General features: G+C 35.8%; 1 protein-coding gene across 1 annotated transcript in view; it reads right to left on the reverse strand.

Moving 5' to 3' along the window:
* Positions 1-19,734, reverse strand: part of CRB1 (crumbs 1, cell polarity complex component) — a 54,523-nt gene extending 34,789 nt beyond the window's left edge. The window contains exons 1-5 of the mRNA XM_008048211.1: positions 18,777-19,734; positions 13,023-13,570; positions 11,136-11,301; positions 3,934-4,840; positions 769-897 (exon numbers count right to left, since the gene is read on the reverse strand). Coding sequence (XP_008046402.1) covers positions 769-897; positions 3,934-4,840; positions 11,136-11,301; positions 13,023-13,570; positions 18,777-19,398 — 2,372 coding nt within the window. The 5' untranslated portion in view covers positions 19,399-19,734. The remainder of the gene's footprint in view (positions 1-768; positions 898-3,933; positions 4,841-11,135; positions 11,302-13,022; positions 13,571-18,776) is intronic.
* Positions 19,735-27,365: the final 7,631 nt, after the last annotated feature.

Raw genomic sequence — 27,365 nt, forward strand, 5'->3', positions numbered from 1 at the left:
AAAATGAAAATCATACAACCTTCCTTGCAGAGTGATAAGAATTAGGGATGTTATTTGTAAGGAGTGTGTCATAGTGCTAAACAAATGGATAACTGTTTATTATCTGTTTATATAATATCTATATCAGATTTGGTTTGCAACTGTTTTGGGGACATAGATACATTTGACAATCTGATAAAAGCTATGAAAAGTGCATTTTTCTGCTCTGGACTTCATCTCTAGCCAATCAAACATATATATTCAAGACTTCTCACGTTTGCAACAGGTCACAGATTGTCTAAAGGCACTGACCAACTCCATAGTAACACTCCCTGCATTAAGTGAAGAAGAGTTGAAGGACTTCCCAGGGAAAGGTAGAATCATATGGATAAGGTGTATATACTTCTTGGCTTGTAGGTAATTCTAGGAAGCAATCTTTTAGGTATATTTTATTTTATTTTGACAGCAATCATATTTGCATCATGCGTTAGAGTTGGTGGGGAGAAAATATGAATCCAGAAGTACTTACAAGAAAGAAAAATAGCACATTATACATTTTTTAAAAACATATTTTTCTATTTGAAGTCTTGGCTAATAAAATGTTCTCTCCTTTGACCTAAACTGTAATTTTTCTTCTTTTTTATTGGTTGACTCTGTCCGGACCTATATTTCAACATAGATTTTTCCTATGGGAACTGAGATGAAAAATTAGAGGAGAAAATGAACTTTGAGTAATCCCATCATTCTTCAGCCCAGAATTCTTTTCCATAAAGTTCTAATGTGACTCACCGTTCTCCAGTAAAACCTGGCCAGCATGTACATTTTAATTCAGCCTGGAACTCTGTGCAGTTGCCTCCATTGTAGCAAGTGAGATTTGTCTTCTCATTCCCACAGACTGTTGAGGGTAATCTTCTCTGCCTGGAGAGATAAAAGGAAAAGCCACAGCTGTTTATCTTGTGCATTTCATTCAAGAAAACTTTTCTGATAAATTCATATATGTAGTCGACGCCAAGTTAATTAAGTACTCAGGCCAGAGGAGCTACACATGCTTAATTGCACTGCATTATACAAGAACCACTTTCTCCAGTAAAAACTTCCTGCTGTAGGGTACTGTAACTAGCAGGGCTATACATCTTCCATTTCTACACAGTTTTCATTCGTGAGATAAGATCTATGCCATGGGGTGGCAATAAATTTAGGGTTAGAAAGGAGCTTGCTATAACTAGATTTGCTGCTGCCTTGCTAATAAATCAATAGAGGCCATAGGAAAATTGCATCTCTATAAAGGCCAGGGAAGCAAGGACGGCACTCTGGTACTCAAGCACTCATGTGATTTCTCTGTTGGCTTTCAGAGTTGAACTCCAGTTGCCCTGCCAAGACTTGCTGCTCCCTGTCTAATAATTCATAGCTTCGAAGAATGCAAGCCAAATGCTGTCCGGGAGGTTTGTGTGTAGCACCCGATGGTAACAGCATGTGAATTCAGAGTGTGGCTTTCTTGTACAGCAACAAAGCTGTACGTGTTAATGCATCCTAATAAAAGGCAGAACAAATTGTTAGAAGCGACACAAAACTTCATCACAAGACAAAATCAGTGGTTTGAAGGGACTGATGTTTAAAAAGATTGTAAGAGTGTTGCTTAGGCCCTTTGACCCATGAAGTGTGTGTAGAATATCAGACACTTAATAAATATTCAGGAAATGTAAAACGAATTGAATTTTGCCCGTTGTTTGTGCTGAGTGAATGTGGGGAAACTATCTGATGCTAAGTGTGTCTCTTCCCACAAGAGCTAATCAATTCTAAAAAATAAAAAAAAAAAAATCATAAGGACTTTTCAAAAGAGCCAAAAATGCCAGCCAGCTTTGAAAGAGGTCAATTAGCAATGCAAATCTTAGGTTTAATAAACAATTCCTGAATCTCATTAGAAGGTACTTTTGAGGACTTTAGCCTTTGAGAACTTGACTTTGATGAATTAGACAGGAAAAAAAACTGGAGAACTAGTTACTAGGGCCTAAGTGTTAATTTTACTTCTCCAAAGTCACAGTGGAATCCACTTTGACTCAGAATTTCTCTTGCTTTTAAACAGACAGGTTACCTGTTAGCAAATGAGTTGGTTAACTCATGGGAAATAACATCTGACTGAAATGTCAACACATAGCACCTATTACTCTGCCTTACACAGGCTCTGAACAACAATAACAGTTATGGAGATATACAGCTTCTTAGAGGTATGCCTACATGTTATGTCTGCAAGGAGATTCATGCAATTAAGGTACCACCTCTGAATTAGTGTAATGTCTACAGGCTGCCAACCTATTCCAGGTGTTCTTGCCAAAGTCCTGGAATGTATTACTTGTTAATAATAACCCTCTCACCTCCCCATAATGACTCAACTATTTAGTAAATTTAAAGCAGCATAAGTTGTAAAAACAATGACGACTTCTTACATGGAAATATTGAGGCACTGTGACTTAGAAGAAAAATATTCTTTCTTATCTCTGTTTATAGAAACATGAAGTGGAGGTGGTTAATAGAGCTATATACTGCCTTTATAGTTTTAGGAAAAAATAGTGAAATGCTTTGAAATGGGCAAAAGTATTTACTGGGTATTCTTTCAATGGACTGCTGGGTATTACATAAAGGACTCTCTAGGATCATTTGATTTGGTAGTGAGATATGCCTTAGATTTTCTTTACTAGTTGTACAAGTTGTAAAAAATGATGTTAATATAAATGAATCTTGTTCTTTCATATTAATGAACAATAATTTCTCTGCAGTAAGCCATGCAATTTTAATTGATTGTCACACTACAGAAAAGATGATTGGAAACACTAATTTTGTTGCCTTATAGGTTATTAAACTGTTTTCCATTTATGAGTAAAATCATTTCCTTATTTTCATATGTATATGAATATATATATATAAACACACACACACACATATACACACACACACATATATGTAATCTTTAGGTTGTCCTTTGAACTGGTTTTTGTATCTTACTAGTTCTCTCATTAATTAACGACAAATGAAATAATCAAAGCATTTTATGTTATACTTGTCTTAGAGGCATAATTTCACCTTTTTGAAATTACGTTTGGTCCTTGAACAAAATAGATTGGAACTCCGCACATCAACTTATATGTGGACTTGCTATCACCTCTGCCACCCCTGAGACAACAAGTAAAACCTCTCCTCTTCCTCCTCCACCTCAGCCTACTCAATGTGAAGATGATGAGAATAAAGACCTTATGATGATCCACTTCCACTTAATGAATAGTAGAAATATATTCTCTTTCTTATGGTTTTCTTAATAATTTTCTTTTCTCTAACTTACACTACTGTAAGAATACAGTATATAATATATATAACATGCAAAATATGTGTTAATCCACTGTTTATGCTCTTGGTAAGGCTTCTGGTCAATAGTAGGTTATTAGCAATTAACCTTGGGTAGAGTCAAAAGTTGTATGTGGATCTTTGACTGCCTGGGAGTCGGCATCACTAACCCCTAAGTTGTTCAAGGGTGAACTGTATACTCTAGTCTTTTCAGGATTTTACAATATTTACCTGCCTGAAATAACCCAGGGCATTATTTTTGCGAGGGAAGTCATGCATTCTCTAACAATACTAAAATTCAGCTTTTGCATGTATTGTAAATGTATTTGTTTCCTGAGACCTTAGAGCTGTCAGACCCTGGGGTTACAGTTTGTGAGACATATCCTACCACAGATGATGGAGAAAACATTTTGCTTCAAGGCTGGTTGAAATAAGACCATTCTTACTTGTAGACTATCCCAGCAAGTGAGATCCTGTTTTGACATGACCTAATTGTAATGGAGATTAGCAATGTCAGCCCTGTTCAGCACAGTATATGTGTAAACCTTGAAGAAAGAGCATTCCAATTTGACAAGAAATATGATGTAGAGCATAGCTTCATATGGACTTTATGCTCACCTGCAAAATTTTCCTGTAAAATTTCCAAAACAGAGACAAGAATAGCCATTAGTGTTGCTGATGCAGGTGGCTCCATTTGCACAATGGTGATTCTGGCAATTGTCTATAGCCACTTCACAGTTCACACCAGTGTATCCAGGCTCACATCTGCAGTAGTAGGCTGCAACTCTGTCAGAGCAGTTGCCATGGATACAGGGATTTGAAAAGCATTCATCAATGTTGAGTTCACAGTGTGTCCCTGACCATCCCAAGGGACAGGAACAGTGATAAGAGCTGTAGATGTCTTCACAATTTCCTCCATGCAAACAGGGGTTGGAGTTGCAGGCATTTAACTGCAAACAACCAGTAACCACTGAATTTGTAGAGATTTTGAGAAACTGTTCTCTCTGAGGTTTATTTGTGAAGCCATGAACGTTTTCAAAGTAAGAGAGATAAATGCCTCCGATTTCTATTGTACTTAGACACCCTTGCAAGCCCTTCATATTGTCAATAACTCGGCCACCCACAGAAATATCTGTATTATCCTTCAAAAAGTTAAGGTTTCCAGTAGCAATTGCACTGGTCACAAAAGGTGTTTGGTGGTCTACTTCCATTTGCCACCTGGATGCCTGGGCCAGTGGATCTGTCATGGAAAGAGTTACTTCGTGCCATGTGCCGTCGTTCACTGACTGTAGACTTGTCAGACTCAGCATATAAAAGCTGTTGCCACTTTGCAATTGAAAGAATAATCTGGAATCTTGAATGCTGATATTAAGAAATTCAGGCTCTTTTTCAGCGTTCAATATCTTTACATTTACATCCCTTGTTCTGAATCCAAATGTGATATTGGTGAGTTCTCTGGTGATATTCCCATTGCTTCTGAATAATATTTCACTGCTTTGTCCATCAAAAACAGCATTTCCAATACCTAGAGAGAGAAGGCAATTGTAACCAGCAACTTTAATTATTAAACCTATAGTTTGCTTAATAACCATTATTAACAGTAAGGAGCATCATGCTAATGACATCATATATTGATTGCTCGATACTACATATTGTGCTAGTTGCTTTTATATTCTTTATATTATTAAAAATATATAAATAATATTGAATTGTTTCTAATATACAATCTTAAATGCAGTGTTATTCATATTTATCCCCATTTTATGAAAGAAGAAACTGAGACTCCCAGAAGTTAAGTAATTTTGCTCATAGACATGTAGTTAATACATCATAAAGCTAGAATGTCAATCCTGGATAGTCTGAGACCAAATACCAAACCATAAATTTGTTTTTTATTAAAATTCTAGCATACACCAATTTTTATTTTGCATTTGCTCCTACAAATAAAGCATTGATTATTCTTTTTATACATAAAGAACTTGAGCACAGAAAAGTTACAAATCTAGCTATGGTGGGTGACACAGCAACTTAACAGTAGAATTTGACTTCTGATTAAGTTGGCCAGGAGGCACTTAAAAGTAGCATTTCAGATGACTGATTTATTTATCTGGAAAAACTCTAATCATTTTCCAAGCTACCAACTCTATACCTATACCCAAGTAGTTTCATGTGGTTGGGAAAAAATATGCAACCATATCAATTGCTCTCACTTTATGCCCACATATTATATGTGAGCACAGTACTTGTAGGCAATCTTATTACATTTCTGTATTAAAAAGTGCTTTTTTTCCATTCTGCAAGAACATGAAATCACAGCTCGTTTTATCTCTTAAAATATCTAACCCTATCCCAGCTTATGATCTCCCACGACACTTCCTTGAGAAAACAAGAGAAATAAGAGCTGCTCCAGCTTTTCGCCAAATCTATAAACCTAATTGTATCTGGATCCACTCTGCTTTCCATCCTGTTATAATGGATGCACTGTTCTCATTCCTATCCAAGGCCAACTCTGCCAGTTACGCTTTGGGTTCCATTCATTTTCACCTTTTAAGGCATTATTCTTACATGCATCTTTTTTTCTGTCCTACATTCTGGTTTTCCCTTCCTTTTTGTTGCTTCTCATCAATACACAAATATGCTGTAATTGTTCCAACCTTAAAAAATAAAAACACACACAAGACCTCAAAGTACTACCCTGACATGCCCCAATCCTGCTGCTTTTCTGTTTCTCTACTCTCTTTATGAGCAAAACTTCTCCTACTAGTTTTATATACCTGTTGTCTCCACTTTCTCATCTCCCATTTTCTCTTTAATACATGTCACTCAAGCTGTTGTTTCAATCACTTCACTGAAACCACTTTAGTCAAGGTTGTGATGATAGACTTTCATGTTACCCAATCCAATAGCCAATTCTCTATTCTCATTTTATTCCACTTTTCAGTAGCAATTGCCCTTAAAATACTTGTTACCTGTCAGGCAACACGCCCAACCACCACAAACACCACACCCAACCACCACCATCTTTCATATAGACTAATAACTATTAGTGCCCCTGCTTCTACTGCTCTGTGGGTCAATATAACAACACTCTTTAGTCAAGATCTCCGTTAGTTACCATCACATCTAGAAAGAAACCCTAAATTCTAAATACGATCTGACCCCTGATTAACTTTCCAGTTCCAAATTCTACCACCCTCTTCCTCATTTACATGCCACAGCCACAAGAACTTGTCAATCATTGAAGCCAAAGCGGTTTTTTAATCCACTGTTACATATACCTGGAATATTCTTCCTCCAGATGTTCTCATTCTTGGCTTTTCTTCAACCTTATTATTTGTTCACACATCACCTCCTCTGAGACATTTCCCTGACTACCCAAGTTAAAATAGCTTCCTTCCTGCATCGGTTCTACATTCCATTACTCAGCTTAACTTTCTTCATAGCTCCTATTAGCATTTGAAATCAGGTTGTGTATTTGTCTACTTGTTCCTTGACTGTTCTTCTGCACTAAGACATGATCTGTATGAGATAAGGATCTTCTCTGTCTAGGTTATCGCTAAATTATTCTGTCTAGAATATTGCCTGATTAACTGCAGGTGCTCAGTAGCATATTAAATAAATACTCTATAAAAATAACTCCACCCTTTATCTTAGGACATGAGATAATGATTAGAAACCACAGCAGGAGAAAACGTAAGTGTATCATTCAAGTGTTATAATTCCAAGTATATGGGGGAGGGGATGCAAAAATTCTGGATTTATTTATAAAAAATTGTATTTGTTCTTACATGTTTAAACTTCAGTCACCTTCTAAGTACTGTCCATTTGATATTATACACCTATTGAGACCTTTTTCCACTGCTCAAAGAACGTGTCAATTTTGATGCCTTTTAGTGCTTCTGCTGTTTTTTATTTAATCTCTTCCACATTGGCAAAACATTTCCTCTTGAAGATTTTTTTCATTTGAAGAAACAAACAAACAAACAAATGCCAGTCGAGGCAAGATCAGGTTAATAGGTTGGAGCACGGGGGTCATGGCATTTTGGGTCAAAAACTGCTGAACACTCAGCACGGTGTGGGTAGGTGCGTTGCCATGGTGGAAGAACTAGTCACCTGTTTGCCACAACTTGGGACGCTCTTCCCACAAATTGCCTCTCACAGCAACACTAGCTGGTACACTGATGCTGAGGGGTTCTTAGAACACTCACCTAGCAAGGGAAGCAAGTACTACATGGGGCCCGCCCTCCAAAAGATAATTCTGGTTTTTTTCAGGTCCTCCCTCATATTACTTGACTGAACCCAACTTTCCCTTGCTTTTATTTATTTATTTTTTTACTTTTGTATTTTTCCACCAGTTTTGGGGTTGGAGATTTAGGGGAGCAGAATCTCCTTACATGTTTCTAAGTAAACGTTAAAATGGCAGATCTCAGGTCTCCAACTTTTAAATACATAACACTGTAATGCTGTATAAATTTATTTTACTAGCACTGCTAAGCACACTGAAATCACGTTTTATGATCTGGGTAAAAACTACAATTCACATAACAACATTTATATTTTGCCTATTCTTTGGGGAACTTTGCCATAATAAACACAACTGTAACAAAGGTAAGCTGTAAATTTTAAAATCTTGGTTTAAATCTTGGTAGGATACAGAGATAGAGATGTTTAAAGTCCTACAGTCATTCAGAGTAATGTATCAGCTGTACTCTCAAGAATAGTTCCATTAGACCTAATCTTCTCAATATATTTTACTCGGAAAGGAAAGAAAATATAATGGGGTCATAAGATCTCATAAAATTAAACTTATACAAAGTAGCAAAAGTAAATAGTAGGATTTATACATGCCATCAGGAAATTGATTTACAATTTCCTATTATAAACCTATCGATTCACATTTTCTGTCTTCACTATGATAACTCATCCTTAAAAAAAGAATGCCCAGCCTGGGCAACATAGTGAGACCTCGTCTCTACAAGAAATTAAAAAATTAGCCTGGCATGGTGGCAAGTGCCTGCAGTCCCAGCTACTCAGGATGCTGATGTGAAAGGATTTTTTGAGCCCAGAAAGTCAAGGCTGTGGTGAGTCGTGATTGTGTTACTTCACTCAGCCTGGGCGACAGAGTGAAACCCTGATTAAAAAACAAACAAACAAAAATAAATAAAAAAAAATAAAACCCCAGAACAACTACTACTGGAAGTTTTTGGGATGTGGAGTCAGAATTTCTACTCTTTCTGTAGTGACAATATTGTAGCAGTAAAGATTCACTTCTCTTTTAACATGTGTGTTTAAATCCTAAGCTGCTTTATGTATAGATTGAAGGGCAGTGTAAATCAAAGCTATTGTTCTTATGCTGTCATTGTTTTTGAAAATTTTATTCTTTTTTCCCTGCGAAAATGTTCAAAATGATTTGAATTCCTTTGTAGAACACAACTTTAATATTTCTATCAAAAGATTAATAGTAAAATTAAGAATTGATAAATTATTTTAAATAAAGTGTTCAGAAGTAGAACCAAGAAAAAGTTGCATTTAAAATTCTGTGTCTCTGTCACGCACAGTAGCTCACTCCTGTAATCTGAACATTTTGGGAGGACGAGGTGAGAGAATCACTTAAGCCCAGAAGTTCAAGACCAGCCTGGGCAACAGAGTGAGACCTCATCTCTACAAAAAATAAAAGAATTAGCCAGATATGGAGGATCACCTGAGCCCACAAGTTTGAGACTATGGTGAACTGTGATCATGTCTCTGTGCTTCAACCTGGGCAACAGAGTTAGACCCCAGTTTAACAATGACAACAAATTCTATGACTGTACCACATGAGAAACCAGATTACATTCTTTATGCCAACCCACCATGTTATCTATAAGTGAGTGGAATATATTTCTGAAATATAAAATGTAAAAGCATGTATGTTTGCTACTAAAAATCTTCCCAAGTGTATATGCAGTATACACATAAATTTCATACAAATTTTTTAAATATGTATTTTAAAAATATAGAAACACCAAAGTGAATAAATATATTTTCTTTTCCTCAGTTACTCAGAGCTCAGTCTAAATAGGATGTTGCTACTTAGACTAATCTTTCCTCTAGTTCCATTTCATTATTTCAGTGCAGTATTTTAAAGGTATTTTATGTATTTTTTTATTGTGAGCAGATGATGTACTTAATATCTAGAGCAGTTAAGTGAAAATACTGAGGAAACTTGAAGAAAAATAATAAGTAAATCCATTCATTTAGCAAATACTTATTGACAAGTCAGTTCATGTTTGGCACTGTTGCACTCCAGTCTGGGCGACAGAGTAAGACTCCAACTCAAAAAAAAAATAAAATGAAAAAAAAATAAAGGTTAACAGTAACATGAGAAACCATACAGAAAATTTTCCTTGCCTTGTGAAACTCATATTCTGGTGAGGAAAGAGATGATAAACAAAGTAACAAATGCATATATAACAAAATATTAAGAAGGATCAGTCATATACACATAAATAAAAGTGAGAGGATGAAGAGATGAAGGCCACAATAAAGCTCTGTGTTGAGGGAGCGGTGGAGCCTGACTGAACGGGTGAAGGAAGGACTGCAGAGAGACGTCGGAAGTATATTAAGGGCAATGCCTCAGAGGATTTGTTTCTCACTATACAAGGAAGCAGATAAATGGATGGGGATGAGGAGGTCAAGAGAAACTTTTTGTAGGGAGGAAATTTGATGGTAAGTTTGGATGCCAATGGAAAAATTAACGATGCTGGAGAGTGAGTGAGAAAAAATTTAGGAGCAAAATCTTTGAATAAGAGGAAGAAATTCAGCCGGGTTCGGTGGCTCAGCCTGTAATCCCAGCACTTTGGGAGGCCGAGGCGAGTGGATTGCCTGAGCCCACAAGTTTGAGACCCACCCGGGCAACTTGGCAAGACCTCATCTCTACAATTAAAAAAAAATGAGCCGGGCATGGTAGAGCGCACCTGTAGTTCCATCCACTTGGAAGGCTGAGGTGGAAGGATCACTGGAGCCCAGCAAGTTGAGGCTGCGGTGGCCGGGAGCATGCCACTGCAGTCCAGTCTGGGTGACAGAGTGAGACTCCAACTCAAAAAAAAAAAAAAGAAATTAGAATTGAGGGTTGCCTAGAGATTGAACTGTGCATTATTTGAAGTAGAAGACAGGATATAAATAGCAGTACGATTAGTATGTGGATATGCAAAAGTGTAAATACCATATAGTATTCAACTTGTTAACATTTAGAAAATTGTGCTCTGTAGTACACAGGATAGGCAGAAAAACTCTTCACATTGAGGGAAATTCTCATAGCAAGCATTAATCAAGTGCTTAGTGTGTTTTATTCTTTACCTATAAGTCATATAACCATCACAAAGAAACCTACAAAGTAGATATTCTTATCCCTGTTTATCAGGTGAGGAAGTTTTAGGTTACAAAGAACAAGTGAATTGCCTGAGGCGTCATAGTTAATAAGTGGTAGTGTGCTAACACTAGTATATGTATTCTGTATTCCCAGTAATGAGGAAAGGAAAGTCAAGTATTACCTGATTAATTCTTTCTTAAGAAATTGACTTTAAATGATAAAGCATCTAGGTTTAGTGTTACTGTCAACTCCATTTCCCATCCCGACACCCAGGGAAGGATGAGGCAAGAGGGCAATCTGGCTTATTATACTACTTATATTAGGCTTATTAACCTACTCACATAGGGGAAACAGCCACAAATTTATTTAACAGGCTGGATTTGTCTGTACTCTTTTTCTGTGTTTTCTCTTGGAACAACTAAAATGCCCTAACTTAATTGGATGGATGATAGGATTGAGCTCTACCTACATTCAAATCCTTGAGGCATCAACTGGCACTGGGCTCTGGGAGGACACGGTCTGAGTCTACACCACTGGACTTCTTCACAGGCTTTCCCAGTTGTGTTCACAGGGCAGGAACAGGAGAAGTCATCCCACAGGGAGTAGCAAGCACCTCCATTGTGACAAGGGTTGAACTGAGCAGAAAAGCAATCAATATGAAAATGCTGAAGATGAGGCCACACCTCTGTTATTTAAAAATGTTAATTTCTCTACATCTTTTCATGATAAACTTTTAATAGCCATTGCTAATTAAAGATAATAAAACTGACTACGGCCATTGCCACTTCCTTTCTAAAAGAGTAGAGTGATGAGAGAACGAGAGAGAGAGAGAGAGAAAGAGGAAAAATATAAAATTAATATACCACACAAGGAGGATTTTTTAAAGTAGAGCAATGTTCTCTGTGGTTGACATATTACTTGGCACATTTTTACATACATTAATAACCATTTAAGAAGGACATTATTATTCCTGTTTTTACAAATAAGGAAAATGATCCCCCCACCCACCCAGTTGCCCAAGAAGTAAAATAGTAAAACTTGATAGCTCGATCTTCTGGGTCCCAATCAGTGACTGCCCCTCCCTTCACTGGTCTGTCCCTGAATCAGAGATATACTATTATTATTTGATTTCTCTCAAGGATGCTCACAAAGTATTCAAAATAAAGTATTTAAAAAGAAATTTCTTAGAACCTGGTCTGTGTTTGTCCCAGGTCTACTGTGAATATGTGATTTAGGCAAGTTATAAAACCTTTCACAGTGTCGATATCTGTGAATGATATAAATTTGGACAGCAATGACTGTTCTCTACAGTAGAATTCTCTTTAACAGAATTAAATAGTTTAATCCATGTAAAGTAGTGCCTAGTACATTGGAAATGTTCCTATAACAATTTTGTAATAACTCATTTGTGAATATTTAGAACTAAGACTAGTATATGGCAATAGTTGAAGTTTAATAGATGGTCAATACATATAAATACATTTCCTTCTTTTCTTCTGAAAGGTCATGCAGAGCTGACAATTGCTTATATTTAAGTTGCTCTTAGAAGAGCATGCAAAATATGTAAAGCATTATGTTTCAGAGGATTTCAAATCCAGTTACCCAAAGGAAATTACCACTCAGATATTTTTTTCCTATTGACTTAACAAAGGTTCAAAACAACAGTGGCTGGGCATTTAAGATATAGCTAATAGTATTTCCAAAAAGAGTTAATTCAGTTCAAACTCTGGGATGCCAAGGCCGGGTATAGTGGCTCAGCCTATAATCCCAACGCTTTGGGAGGTCGAGGTGAGATGATTGCCTGAGTCCAGGGGTTTGAGACCAGCCTGGGCAACCTGGTGAGACATCGTCTCTACTATTAATCACAAAAACTAGCTGGGTGTGGTGGCATGCGTCTGTAGTTCCAGCTACTTGGAAGGCTGAGGCAGAAGGTTCGCCTGAGCCCAGCAGGTTGAGGCTATGGTGGCCATGAGAGTGCCACTGTACTCCAGCCTGGGCAACAAGAGTAAGACTCTAACTCAAAGAGAAAACAAAACAAAAATATCTGATACCATGAAGAGTTTAGGAAGGAAAATATTATTATTCTTAAGTAACGTTGTTGTGAGAGTAGAAGAAGCATGTAGCTGGAGTTATCCTGGTTGGTTAAATAGATCATGATGTCAAAAAGTTCAAGGCCATATTTCTATTGCTCGATATAAATCCCTCAGTCTTGTTGGGAAAATAGAGATGAAATATTATTTTGTTGTGTGGGTCAGTAAAATGACTTTCTAAACAAAAATGGTTTTAATAAATTATCTGTTTTATGAAATAAAAGTTTAACATATAATATGTACATGGTGGGCATGAATACTCTTACCTTGCAGATGTTGTCTCCAGGACAGCCTTGGGTCACATTGACAAGAATTGGATTGAGAGATGGCTTGCTTGTTGAATTTGGGAAGAATTCCAGATTTTGGTTGTCTAATCTTACATCTTGGATACAGCCTTTGAAGAACCCACCATTAACTTCAGTCTCTTGCCTGTCAGGTAGGCCACCAATGTAGATGGCATCTCCCCTTTGAATTTTCCACTTAGAAGTGGAAATAGATCCTAGGTTTTGTGAAGATTGATACAATTCAACTTTGTTTGGCTTGATTTTCAAAGATATCAAGTGCACATTTCCATCACTAAGAATAAATTTTACTACCAATTTGGGGGTGCTTGGAGTCAGCATTGCTAGTCTGCCATGCTCTAGCCAGACTCGGATGTATTGATAGGTACTGTTTTGCAAAGCTAGAAGTAAGCCTGATGGTCGAAGTGTTCGGACGAACATGGAGAGACTGAATTTCTCTCCATAGCTCTCATCGAGAGTAAAGACAGCATATCCAGTGGAGTCATCAAGGCCAAATCTGCCTGCCGCATATTCTTCAATGTCAAAATAGAGGAGAAGAAAAAAAAAAAGAAGAAGAAACATCTTAAGACTCAGAAGTAAGAATATTAAAATTTTATACACACACATATATACCTTTTAAAATTCAAGACAAGCTTATTTGATAGAATAGTGATTTGGTCTCATTTTCTAAATTTCTGAATTTACTTTATCACATCAAAAACTACATTTTGGTTTTTAGTTTAGAGTGGAGTCCCTTTGATCACAAAAGATACACACACACACACACACACACACACACACACACACACACACACACACACAATATCTCTGCACTGATAAGTTAAAGAGGCTTTCCTTCACTGCCTAAAATGTTAAAGTAGCAGATACTACTACAACTTGGTGCAAAAAAGTTTTTTCAGCAAGAGCACTTCATGTAATATCTGTAAGCAGATTGTTTCAGGCAGTCATACTCTTTGCTATTTGAAGGCATGTTGAAGCAAACATTATTAAACCTAATTATTATTTGTAAAGAACAGAAATCAAGAATTGGGCTATGAAATCCCCTTTTGGGACAACAGCTCACATAAAAGCAAGGCAGTTGAACAAAGACAAGGACCACCTCCTGTGGTCCTGATTGGGAGTAAGAGATGCACAGCAAACAGAGGAGTAAGGGGCACAGCTTACTTAAACCCAGCCAGCATCTTTTGTGGTCAGAGGAGTTAGCGATGCACTTCTGTGACAATACTATTAATAATATGCATCACCTCAAGAAAACTCTGGAGATATATAAAAACAAAACCTGACATTTAAAAATATTGCTAATATAGTAGGAACAAAAATTCCTGTCCATTAAAAGCTTGTATTCTAGTTGGAGGAGACACACTAAACACAGTTAAGGAAGCAAAGTATATGTATGTCTGATGGTGAGAAATCCTTTGGTATAAAATAAGCCAGATAGAGAGAGGGAATATGAAGATTTTCAGGGTGGAATTGTAATTTTAAATTGAAAAATCAAGGAAGGACTCTCCAAAAAGGTGACATTTGAGCAAAAACCTAGAGAAAGTAGAGACGTTATCGTAGTAATTCAAGAGAGAAATAATGATGGCTTAGATCAGCAGTAATGTGAAATTTGTGAGAAGTCATCAGATTTTAAAAATTATTTTGAAGAACAGATAGAATTTTCTAGAACAAGTTCATCTCCAAGGGCTTTGGCCAAAGCAACTAGACAAGTAGACATGTAGAGTTTTCATTTGCAGAGATAGGGAAGAAAACTGGAGAAATAGATTTTTGGGGGTAGTGGAAGTCTAGGCTAACTTTGAGATGCCCTGTTAGATTCCAAGTGGAAATGACTAGTAGACAGTTGATGCAGAGGTTCTGGAGAGATGTTCTAGTCTAGCTGTAATCATTAAGGGTTTGTCAGTATATAGGTTTTTAAAGCCACAGACTGGATGAGACACAATGAGAACGAATAGAGTGAGAGAATACAGCAGTCCAAGAACTGAGCTCCTAGTCACTAGATGATTGAAGGTAAAGGAACTGGTGAGAGAGGAGCTAGTAAAATAAGAGGAGAATCAAGGGACATTGATGTCCCATGAGCCTAATGAGAAAAGAGTTTTCAGGAAGTGGGAGTGTTCAACTGTGTTAACTGTTACTGAGAGGTCAAGTAAATTGAAGACTTGAGAACTGATTATTGAATTTTGCAATCTAGAAATCACTGATGAACTTGACAAGAGCATGTGTTAGAGATATTGTTGTTTTCAAATCTTTACATCAAATCATAATAGAAAAAGCATATTCTAACATGTTTAAATGTCATATGGCCTAGTTGAAGTCTGGGCCAAGGTAAGACGTATTTTAGTTTAGCTGAACTATAGTGAAACTTGCTTAGGCAATCATTTGTATTTGAGGATCTTTTGCATAAAAGGTTACATTTTCAGAATTCTGACTTGATTTCCTCAGGAATACTGCATCTTGAATCTGCATTTGGAGACCACCTGCTCCAGGCAACTACCGGTGGCTTTCAAAGCGACTGTTAGATAAAATAACCCCTTTGAAGAGGTTAACATCTCTGAATACACTGCAGCACTTTCATATGAGATAAAATACTTAATAAGAAAATTTAGCCCTTGAAGCTCCTGAGGTTTGAAGATATGCACAGATTCACTCAACCTCAGGGATGGTGGGGTGCCTGCTGGTCATCCTAGGATGCCTTCAGCATCACTTTGTGGGTTGGAATTAAAAGATAGAACGCAGAGCTGGGTTTTTCTCCTCTCAGAAGTTTAACTCTTTAGCAATTCTATTCTTCAGAAATCACAAGCAAGTAGTCAGTGTGTGTGATTTGCTACATGATTTTAGAAACACCTGGAGTCACATATGACTTGGCTGTGGATAGGGAAAGGATGATTATCATATACACTGTTGATATGTCCTGAAGAGGGACAGCATATACGATGAAAAACAATTTTGACAAGCTTAAATGATTGATGGAATACAAGATGAAATATCCTAAGACTAGATAAGAATCACTTAGATCTAAATGTGCCTCATAAATTTAGGGTGGGAAAAATGGGACTCTTTGCCATCGTGAGTGACAACAATAATCATGAAATGTGGCTGCCAAAAAGTCAATGTAATATTAGGCTGCAAAACAGAAGCACTTTTGCCTCAGCAAGCATATGCAGTTACCACATTTTAGAAGAAATATGGATAAGCAAATGTATCTCAAAGCAAATTAGCAGTTGATCATGTACCTGAAGACTGCCATATGAAAAACATGAAAAGAAACTAAGAATGTTTAGCATGATAGATGAGATGGCTTGGATGGCTCAAGATATTTTTCTTCAGTTATTAAATTTTCTCAAGAAGAAGATATGTTAATTCTTATTTGCATGCCTTCAAGAATTACAATGTTTTCAACTAATGAAAGCTATGAGAAAAATATTGTATTCAAATATAAGAAAATAACTTTTTGGGAAATTTTGGCAAGATAGAGCGAGTGAGTTCTCCACCCCTAAAGGTTTTTAAGCGGAGATTTAAGCCACCTTTGGCAAGCACAACAGTAGGAAAAATTCAGTCATGGAATGAATCCTTATCCATACCAAAAAACTATAATTCTGAGATGATAAGATCGTCATACTCTAGGTGTATGACTGAGGGGAAAAACATATGTAAATTGCTTCTATAAATCAAATATTCTCCAGAGGGCAAGAGGTAGGTGATGCATTTATCCCAAACACTGTCTTGGAAGCTCCATGTTCTTTTCAAAATCAATGCAAGATATACTGAGATGAACTTACAGACAGTTCTGGCAATTAAGCTTAGGGATACTCGTCTCAGAACTCCTTTTATTGAGCAATTAGATGATTGTTAAACAGATCAACTTTAAGATATTGGAAATCCTTACGTCCTTTGTGTTTAGTCATCCAACTAACTCCTCTATCCTGTCTGCTTGTTCATTGCAGAATGGATCATTATTGGGAAACATTGAACCACAGTAATGAATTGGCTGAAGCTTGCCTTTATGCTTTTCAGTATGTCTCCTCCCTCTTGAATATGCAAGTACAATGGCAGAAAAACTCTATTTTCTCATTAATGCTTTCAAGCATTGTTTGTAGTGGGAATACACTCTTCAGAAAATTCTCCTCATGAATAATAGAAAATACAGAATATTTTAATTTTATGATGAAGAGGTGATATAAAATTTAATTAAAAAAACTTATACTAAGAATTTTCAGGGGAAAAAAAAAGATTTTATGGACCCCCACTCGATAAGTAATCTTTTGAAGCCAAATATCTTCATGAGGGTTAAACAGTTTCAAATAGTGTGGGGAATAAGGAAATCAGGGAAAAGTGGTGGAAGGATAGCAAATTCAGTTACTTGGTTTAAAAAGTTCATGATTTTCCTAGTTGGAAAAAATAAACTAAAGAAAACCAGAGCCCACTGGATTGGCACCGCTTGAATCTATTTACTAGGACAGTTAACATCACCATGGTTAGTATTAACCTCATGGGTCACTGCATCTGTTAGCCAGTCAAAATGAGTCAGCATCTGTTTGTTATTTTGTATATGTAGTAAAAATATTGCCTTAGGTTAATTAAATTTTTCTTCAAAAAGTGAACATTGCCTCAACATAATTTCCCCATTTCTCCTTTAAAAAAAATCACAAACAACTTGCCATTGCATTTAAAATATTACATAGAGCTAGTAGATATCATACCTCATTGTCAAACAGGACCATGATTTGTAATAAATATTGTGCCCAGGGGAAACCCCTGAATAGTTTCTAATAATTCTTAGCTATTTTAAAATGGAATAGAGTATAGGCTAAGACTGGTTTTAATTTTACTTCATATAAAGCAAGGGAGACTATTTACCAGATGTTGTCCTACTTCAAGTTACTCTAAAGTCTTAGGGTAAATTACAGCTGAACTTCAAAGCAGTCTGTTACAATCACCCCTCAGACTCTTTCAATGGCTGATAATAATATTAAAAAGAAACAGTTATGTATTGATCACTATCAACAGCAATCTCTGGAACAACATTGGAAGTTAAGGATTGTAAAATACTTTTCAAACAGTTATTTGCTAGAGAAATTAGATCAGTTATGGTATCTACCAAATTTTACTGCTGCTACTTTCCAAACTTTCTTTTTTTTTTCTTATGGCACCTAAGTAGATTATTTGTTTTCTCCAATGCATCTTTGGAAAAAATACCTTTGAATAAAATACGTGCTTTATAAAGGTACTAAACTTGAGTAGGATTTCAGGGCAAGAGTGAATTGCTTTAAAAAAGAGAACAAGGAAATGAATATTTACTGAGAATTTCCTATGCACAAGATATTGTGAAGTAAGTGGCATTGAGAAGTTTTATGTCTAAAAGTTCTTTTTTTACTAAGAGAGTATTTATCTTTCAAATAAAACACAAAAAATTTCTGATATCCAAAAAAAAAAAAACCCAATAAAATCATGCTAGCATTTTGTAAACACCGAGATGAAAAACTCTTTGGAAATGAGCTATCTGTTTATTTTTTACTTCTCTGTACTAGTGAAACTCTGATGTCCTACGAATCCACTCAAAATAATTAATGAACAACACTGCCCTCTTTTTTTCTCATCAGTGGGCAACCAGCATCAGAAGTCCTACAGGGTCATTGTTTTATAACAGGCAGAAGCAGACGAGCTGTTTTTCCTGTTTCTGCTCTGAGTCGTAGAACTCCTAGGCACTCAACCTTCTCTCACCTCTTAGACAGTTGGGGCCTTTGTAGGGTCTGTGGCAGTCACATTGGTAACCCAGCCACAAGTTTATGCAGCGTCCTCTACTTTGACAAGGTTGGCTTTCACACCAATCCTTTCTCACACAGCCTGCCTTGACATTTAATGATGAGCCAGATGAGATGTTCTCCAGGGTAATGTGATTCTCATCAATTTTAACGTCTTGGAGACAGCCTATAAACGAAGGTGTGGATGGTGTATTATAGATGTTAAGCAGAGCAACATCACTGCTGGTCGTTCCCACTGGTAAACCACCCAAAAAGGAGTTCTGAAAAGCACATATTGATTGATCGTTTTCAAATGGAGAAGGAGCTTTACTGATGCATTTCTCCTTACAGGAGTCGTCGATTAAGGTAAGGGTCACAGCCTCTGCAAATATTACCTCCACAGAATGCCACTGTCCATCGCTGGTGTTGTGGGAAATGTCCAGAAGCACCTTTGGCTGACTGTTGACCTGAATTGATAGGTGGATGTTGCCATTTAGCAGCTCCAGTTTCAAAACTACATCCCTGTTGCCTCGGAAAAGTAGAAGTGCCATTGGTTGAACAGTCTGAAACCTGAGAGCCATGTTACAAAAGGAAGCTTTCATTGCAACTGATCTACTTGTGACCCATAGGAAACTGTTGCCCTCAAATGAAAGTGTGGTGATGATTTCACACAGGGATCCGGTATAGCCAGCTGGACAAAGGCAGCTGAAACTATGCTGGCCATCTTGAAAGTGAGGAATGCATATTCCATTATGTAGACATTGATGATGGATACAGCCCAGGAGAATCTCAGAACAGTCTCTTCCTCCATAAAATGTTCTAGAAAGGTGATCAAATGGACAATGGCAAGTATAATTCCCAGGTGAGTTCTCACAGATACCACCATTTTGGCAAGGGTTTGAAGAGCATTCATTGATGTCTTCCTCACAGTGGATTCCTATAAAGTAATTAAAAATAGGTTAAAATTACATATATTCAAATGAGAAATGAAGGTTTCACACAATTTTCATGTATAATCTTTCAGAAGTGCAGCGCTAGGTCAGGTTACAACTGTAATGGAGTAGAATGCAAATAGTTATTGAGGAAAACTAAAATCATTTATGTCATTTCACATGTGTTGTGATGAGGAAAAGTGTAGTCCTAGTAGACATTAAATTCTTCCTCTAGGAATTGATAATTAGCCAAATACAGTGATTGACTCAAACTACCATTGTTAGTCTTACATGCAGCACTGAATATCATAAAAAGGAAAAAAAGGAAAAAAAAAAATAGCTCCTGGCAGTGATGCTAGATACAAATTACTCATTTGGGAACTTCTTTCTCAGATATTGTTTATCTTGTCCCAGGATGCAGATGTCACTCTATTTTACCTGAAAACAGTGATTTTTGCCTTTTACCTTATTTGTATCTCCCCCATAACTGTTAAAACCAAAGTTTTCCGGATATATAGATGAATGGGAAAATTCTCACTATGGAGGGTTTCTAAGGTGAATGGATGTCCCCATTTCCTCCTTTCTCACAATTCTAGTAAGTTGTGACATTTCTACTATAACAAGATCCTGTTTATTATTATGACTTCACTTTCTATTACTTTTTTCTGGTTCCATGTCAAAGACAAATTTCTAATTAGAGAATTATTAGAATTCATTTACTCGAAGTAACAAGAAAAATATAACACCTTTTAAGAGCGATGGTTATTACTTTTCCAGTGAAGTCCAAATGAACAAATAGTAAAAATAAAAATGAACATAACTATAACATTTTATGGTTTCCCCAACATGTTCAGCCAAATTATAATATTTGTGCTTAACACAGTCTTCTGAGGTTTTCAAGGCAGGTATTCTTAGTTCTCTTTCACAGAAGAAATTGAACTTTAGAAAGACTGATCTAAATTCCAAAGTACTTTTACCATCTGATCCTAAATTAACCAGGTTTTTAAAGTTCAGTCTGACACTATGTTTTTTAATTAATAATTTAGTGCATTCTCATTTATTGTTTATAACTAATATGTATGCTGTATTTTCCTATTTAAGTCTATGCCCCAATGTATATTTTCTAAAAATGAACCCCCAAACTCCTATACTAATAGTGTTGGAACTGAATCCCAGTAAGGATATGTGATCTTAAACAGTTACATGCACTTTCTATGTCTCAATCTTCCATCTACAAAATGGGACTAATAAATAGAATTTAAATACAGGACTCTTAAAGATTAAGCAAGCGAGTTAGGACACGAAAAATGCTCATAACATTGCTTGGTATATAATACATTCTCAACAAATGTTGGACATTAATAACCAAAATAATTACCTTCTTCTTTTTTTTTTGAGAAAGCAGGATTTGTTAAGAGGACAGAAAAGTGGGAGGGGACCCAAAGGGGCTACCCCCAAATAATTACTTTCTAATGACAAAATTCATAGTACTGTGGTCACTGAGAGAAATTATGTAGAAAGTTTTAGCGTATACAGTGTCCCAGAAATTGCATAATTTTACATGATGAGAAGTTTACTTGGACAGCATATTAGTCTAGAAACTCATTAGATTGTACTTCCTATAAGGGAAGGGAAAATGACTGTTTTGTTCACCAATGTATGTCCAAAACACAGCATAGTACCTGGCTCATATTTGGCATTCAGTAATTGATTTTTGAATGAATCAATGAAGGATGACTTATCTAAAGTGACTAAATGCTTTTTACAATGCATTTAATCTGATCCAGAACCAATGTGCTCTTTTTGTATATATTTCCAAATAGATTTCTACAATGTTAATCTTTGCCACTTACTATCCACACATGTAGGCACTTGATTGGACCCTATTGTATTTATATTTTACTGTAGTGGGTTTACTTTCACACAAACTTTGGAAATTCAAAAGTACTATAAGATCTGTGAAAACAGTGAATGTTTTATAATATTATGCCCTTAGATTTGCACAGTGGTAAAGATATGTATGACAAAATGTTTGATAAATAGAAAGAACAGAACTGAATCAAATCTATATCTATCTAAATGTTATATAATTATACTTAGTGGTACAGAGAAATGACACAGGATTTACAAGTAAAGTGACAGAAGTTTTCTAATGCAAGTTTAATTTAACCAAACATGAAAAGTTTAAACTTTTGTATTAGAAGGTATTTTACTTAAATTTGATTTTCACAGGATTTTGAGAACAAAAAAAATGAATAAGCATTTAATTAAGACTTATATTGAAAAACTTATAAGGTAAAACCAAGATAAAACATTATTTTTTTGCTCCTACCATAACTCGCCTCTTGATAACATCCCTGCCATGATTTTTCTGCCCCATCTTGAATAATAGCATCGTGGTCACTTTTTAAAAAACCACTATAATTTTACTGACCAGCCACATATAATGATCAAAACTCTCAATGCCATTTAGAATACAATCTTCGTTCTTTTTTCTGCTAGGCTAACTTCAGGCTGTCCTGAAGGAAGACTTGGAAGGTCTCTTCTTTCTTTTTCTATCCTCCACTCTTCCTACTCCCAAATTTATAACTAGGTTTTTGGCCTTTAGAAGACTGTTTGTGGAGAAAAGAACAGGAAGGAAGTAAAGAACGTTTTCACCTGATTAGTGCTGATGGAATATAGGTCCATGCTCCCTGAGTCTGGCAGATGTGTAAAAGTGATATTTGTTCTAGGAACCATTTGTGAGTTCCTTGGAGCCTCCTCTTCTCTGTTCTTCCCACTGAGACTCACTCCAGAGACCTGCGAGGCAGACCAGCAGGCATTGCCTCTCCTGGGACAGGCTACTCTCAAATTTGTTTCTCCCCAACTCCTTTGCTGACCTTTGCTCTTGCTTCTTTACCAATTATCTCTGTTGGGGTTCCCTCACTGCCTGACAGAGGCCCATTGGGAAGGATCCATTTTATACCAACTGCTAACTGATATTTCTACCATGGGTTCCCCATCAGGCCTCAGGATTCATGAACCTTTGACCTGGAGTTGAAAGGGAGTACATCTACTTTTCAGCACAGCACAGTAGCCATTCTTTCTCTTTCTTTCCAACTCAGGTTAAGAGTTACACCCGTTCATCTTTAGACTCCTTGGGCAGGTGAAGAATCTAGTATAAGTTGCCTTCCCTCCATGTTGAGTTGACACTGGGGTACTCTTTGAAACCACTTTGCTTGGGTTAGAATTTTACTTCCAAATCCAAATTTGAGGAGTTGAGGGATAATGCAAGGCAGCAGCAAGTTGCTCCAGAGAAATCTCTTTAGATAACAGACACTCTAAAATTGCCTTTCTAGAGTTTTCACATACCCTTGATATGAGTATAAACCTTTCAAAAGCTTGAAGCTTGTTATCTGTATTTATTATGACGTTCTATATTTTGGTCTGTCTCATAATTTACTTTGGTGCCTGACAACAGTCACATCTTGAATTCTTCGTTGAAATTTCAATATACCACTTTCTCAAATTTACAAAATGCCTGCCCTGTGTCCTATTCTCAGAGTATTGTGGGAGACATCAAATAGAAAACATAAATGTGACTTCAATATGCTTGCAATATAATGGGATGACAAAGTGCAAATTTATGAAAATATATTGTACATAACAGGCTTCCAATGGATGTATTTAATATGTGAGAATCAAAGTCAAGCAACATTAAAGCATATTTAGAAAAGTTTTATGGAAAAGGCTTTGAATGATAAATAATGATAAATCTTTAGATTTGATAAATCTTTAAAATCTTTAGATTTTAAAATTTGATATTACAAATTGTCAAATAAACCAATATTGGTCACATATCTATCACATATAAGATATTGTAGATAACATGGAGTATTACCTATTTACTGTTCTCAATGAGTTTAATAGAGAGGTAAGACAAATTTGTGAAAAACTAAATGAGAGTGCAAATCAAGACAACACCGAAGGGATATCATTAGGCAGTATATAATGAATTGTAAGTCAATTGTACAGGCAATAGCTTCTGTAGAGACTTTGGGAAAAGGTGGCTCTTTGGCTGGGCTGAAAAGGATTTATGGAGATAGGATTTGATATAGGTTTTCAAGTATAGATCAAATTGACAAAGAGATCATTGTATATAGAAATTTACTTGCTTATTTAATTAATTAAAAACTGTCACTTCATTTTATTTTTCTAAAAATTTTTAGCTCAGTATCTGATTTGTATGAATAAAAAAACACTTCTCTGCAAAAAGCTTAAGACATGTTAAAGTGACAATGAGTTCGGCAATCTGATTGGCATGGAGGATTTGTGTAGGAAAGTCAACTCAGAAAGGTTAGATGTAGCCAGACTGGAGAATGTCTGGGAAATTTCCACATTTTAAAAATTGTATTTGTTTATTTTATGGCAGTGAGAAGTAATAGGTAATTGTTAGATAGAAGACTAACATGGTTTCTCAAAAAGGTCAACTTCACAAGGATGATATGTAGCACAGAGTAAAGTGAGAAGAAACTAGAGATTGGAAGGCCAGCTAAGGCAGCTATTAAAATTATTTGTCTCATAGACTATTAGGGTCTGAAATAGTTTGTTTATTTCTTTACAATTTACAGCACCCTTTCATTTATGCTTGGTCAGCAAATAGCTGCAGATGGTAATGTTTCTTTTCTTTCTTTTTTTTTTTTTACTGCTGCTTACAATATTTTTTCTTATAATTGCTAACATTTACGCATTTGATCTTTTGAAAAAAACTATGAATAATTTGATTGTGTTTTTCCTTTAAATATAAAGAAGCTAGTTTTAGATTTTTAACCGTCATTAAAAAAGCAAAATAAGGATGAGAATAAAGCCTGAATAAACAGAATCAGGTACAAAAAGTAGACTGATAAACAGTTATTCTTGCCTTTATCTCATTTAAAATCAATTCTATTGACATCTCCAATGTAAAATAAGATCAGACATATTTATCTGATGAACCAGAAAACTAAAAGTGAGGGAAAAAAAATCAAAACTTCTTTTATTGGTTATTTGAGTTCCTGGGGCAAAGACCAAGGTCTGCTGTCAGTCAAGATAAAAGGATTAGGCAACATTTATGGGATTATCTAGGCCATTCAGTCTTCTTAATTGAGCATCTTAGTTGACTATAAATTGTTGTTTACGTATGAGTATTTATAGTATGCAGTGGGTTACATGAAGATTATTGCTATTTTACTTATGTGAACTCAATTCATTTAAAACTGTCACTTCATCTTATTTTTCTAAAGTCTTTTAAATTCACTATCTGACTTTATGATAATACTACATTTCAAAAATAACTATAATAGGGAAAATTACCAGCTGTTATATTTTATATTTTCATCAGAATAAATTATATATAAAAAGAACATAGATTTTATGTGTAATATTAATATCGCTGGATATGAAGATGACATTTGCAATAATTTTCACTTTGTTGAAAGTCATGGTTAATGAACTATTATAATAGAAAGTTATTTCTATAAACTCTTAAATACAAATAAACAAGTTTCATCTTGATTTGTTTTAAGCTATTTTAAAAATTTTAATAAATAGAAATAGAAGGAGAAATTATATAAAACTAAGAACTCAATGCATAAGTATATACACTTTTTTTAACTCGAAAGTTCTAATTTTCATTGAAACTAATATCTGTTATAGCATTAAACATTAGTTGCTAAATAAATATACTAACAATTCAAACAATGATGTAAATTAGCTTTGTACAAGTTCTAAGAAAATAGTTAGTTACCTATGAGCATTGCCATTAAAATGTGAAAACCATGGGTCCTGGCTCCAAACATTTTTCTGTAAAGAGATATCCATCCAAACACCTATTAGGTTGACAGAGTGAGTTTCTGACGGTTTGGGGCCATTTCCAAAAGTGTAGGCATATTCTTCAATGTCACCTTCGTCCTCTCAGGTAGAGAGTGTGAGGACTTGTGGGGACTTAGTTTTCGACTCATTCCCAAGCTGGATCATAGGGGCTTAATGTAAAGCCCATTTGTCTGCTTACCAGGCAGACTTGTTATAATCTTATGTACAGTACCTTGCTTAACACATGGTGCTTCCCTTTTTAAAGTCACACTAGTAAATGTTAATACAACCATAGCACTGAACATTGACATGATGATCATGGAAACATGAGTTTTGGGAAATGTACATTAAGACTGGTATTTTGGACAGTTTCTATTATGGAAAATTTTGGCTTCATTTAATTTTCTTCACAATAATGGAAATACTGTTTTTTTTTGTTTGGCTTTATATTTTCTATTTTGCTTCTGAATAATGGCTAAAACATTCATAGAAACTTCAAATCTACTGAAAACCTATGTAGGGAATGGAAAGGAAAGACATTTTTAAAAAAGGGGCAGGGCTTTTATTAATCAATACTGTGGCAAAAGTTACTTGTGTGGTGTTCTCAGACTTAAAATCCACCCTACAAATTATGCTCTATGCCTTTTAAATCTAATAGCATTTAATTTGGTACAGCAGAATAATTTGCACATGTGCAATGTTTGAGATGTACTTAGCATATCTGGTGCTTGACTTCTTTTCTTTTTTTCACATTTTCTAAGGGAGGACCTGAGGACATCCAGAGGTTTTACCTAGGCAATATAGGTCCTTAGAACTACCATAGTGCCTAAAATTCCTACCATTAGAGTCATTTTTTTAGGTTGAGACCTTGTCTCTTGGAAAAGATGAAAATGTTACCTGAGAGGGATAATAACTATCATGAGGAGGTCATTAGTGCCTTATCATGGAGTTGTATAGGAAATTAAAATTATTCCATGTAACTGAGGTCAGGTAAATTGTGGTAGGAAACGTGATAGGGCAGACAAGGTGCAACATCGGTGACATTGCAATAGTGCATTGTTTTATTCATTTATTTTCAAACTCCAATTTCTTGAGGGCTTATGTTGCCTATCACTATGTGGGTGCAAGAGATATGATGGTGACCTAAACCAGACATAATCCTGTTTTATGGAGCTTACCGTTTAGCCACACTTATAGCAACTGGACAGTCAAGGTCCTTGGGGACTAAAGAAGAAATTTATCCATGGGGGCTAGAAGGTGAGGCTGGGGTAAGGAGGAGAGGCAACATATACAGAATTCTGTTCAATGAATCACCTTGGAGAGGCATTTCTAGTAGTCCTCGGGGAGCCAGAATAATGCAAAAGAATAAACATGGACTAGAGGTCAGAAAAAATTGGTTTTCAAATCTCACCTTTAATATTAGGCTATGAACACTTGGGTAAATTAGCTAATTTCTTTAACCTGAAATTTCTTTACCTATAAAGTAGACATAACAAAGCCTATTGCACAATTGTGTTTGTCTGGACAAAATTAGATAACTACAAATGCTTGGTGCACATTAGTCATTCAAAGTAGTTTCAACAACTTTTTTGTGGACTGCATGGATGAGTAAACTTGGATAAAAATACATCTGACATACTTTTAGAATTTATAGGCAACATGAGCCTGGTTAAAGATAATGGCTACTCTGAAGCAGAAGCGATGGTGACCTACCAAGCAGTCATTCCCCAAAACACCCCTCCTCACCTTCCTTACAGGTAGAACATGCCTCCCACTGCAAAGGACAAAAATAACAAATCTATTCTTTC

The sequence above is a fragment of the Carlito syrichta genome, unplaced genomic scaffold, assembly GCF_000164805.1.
Source record: "Carlito syrichta isolate Samal-C Ts95f unplaced genomic scaffold, Tarsius_syrichta-2.0.1 Scaffold121298, whole genome shotgun sequence".
Lineage (NCBI taxonomy): Eukaryota > Metazoa > Chordata > Mammalia > Primates > Tarsiidae > Carlito > Carlito syrichta.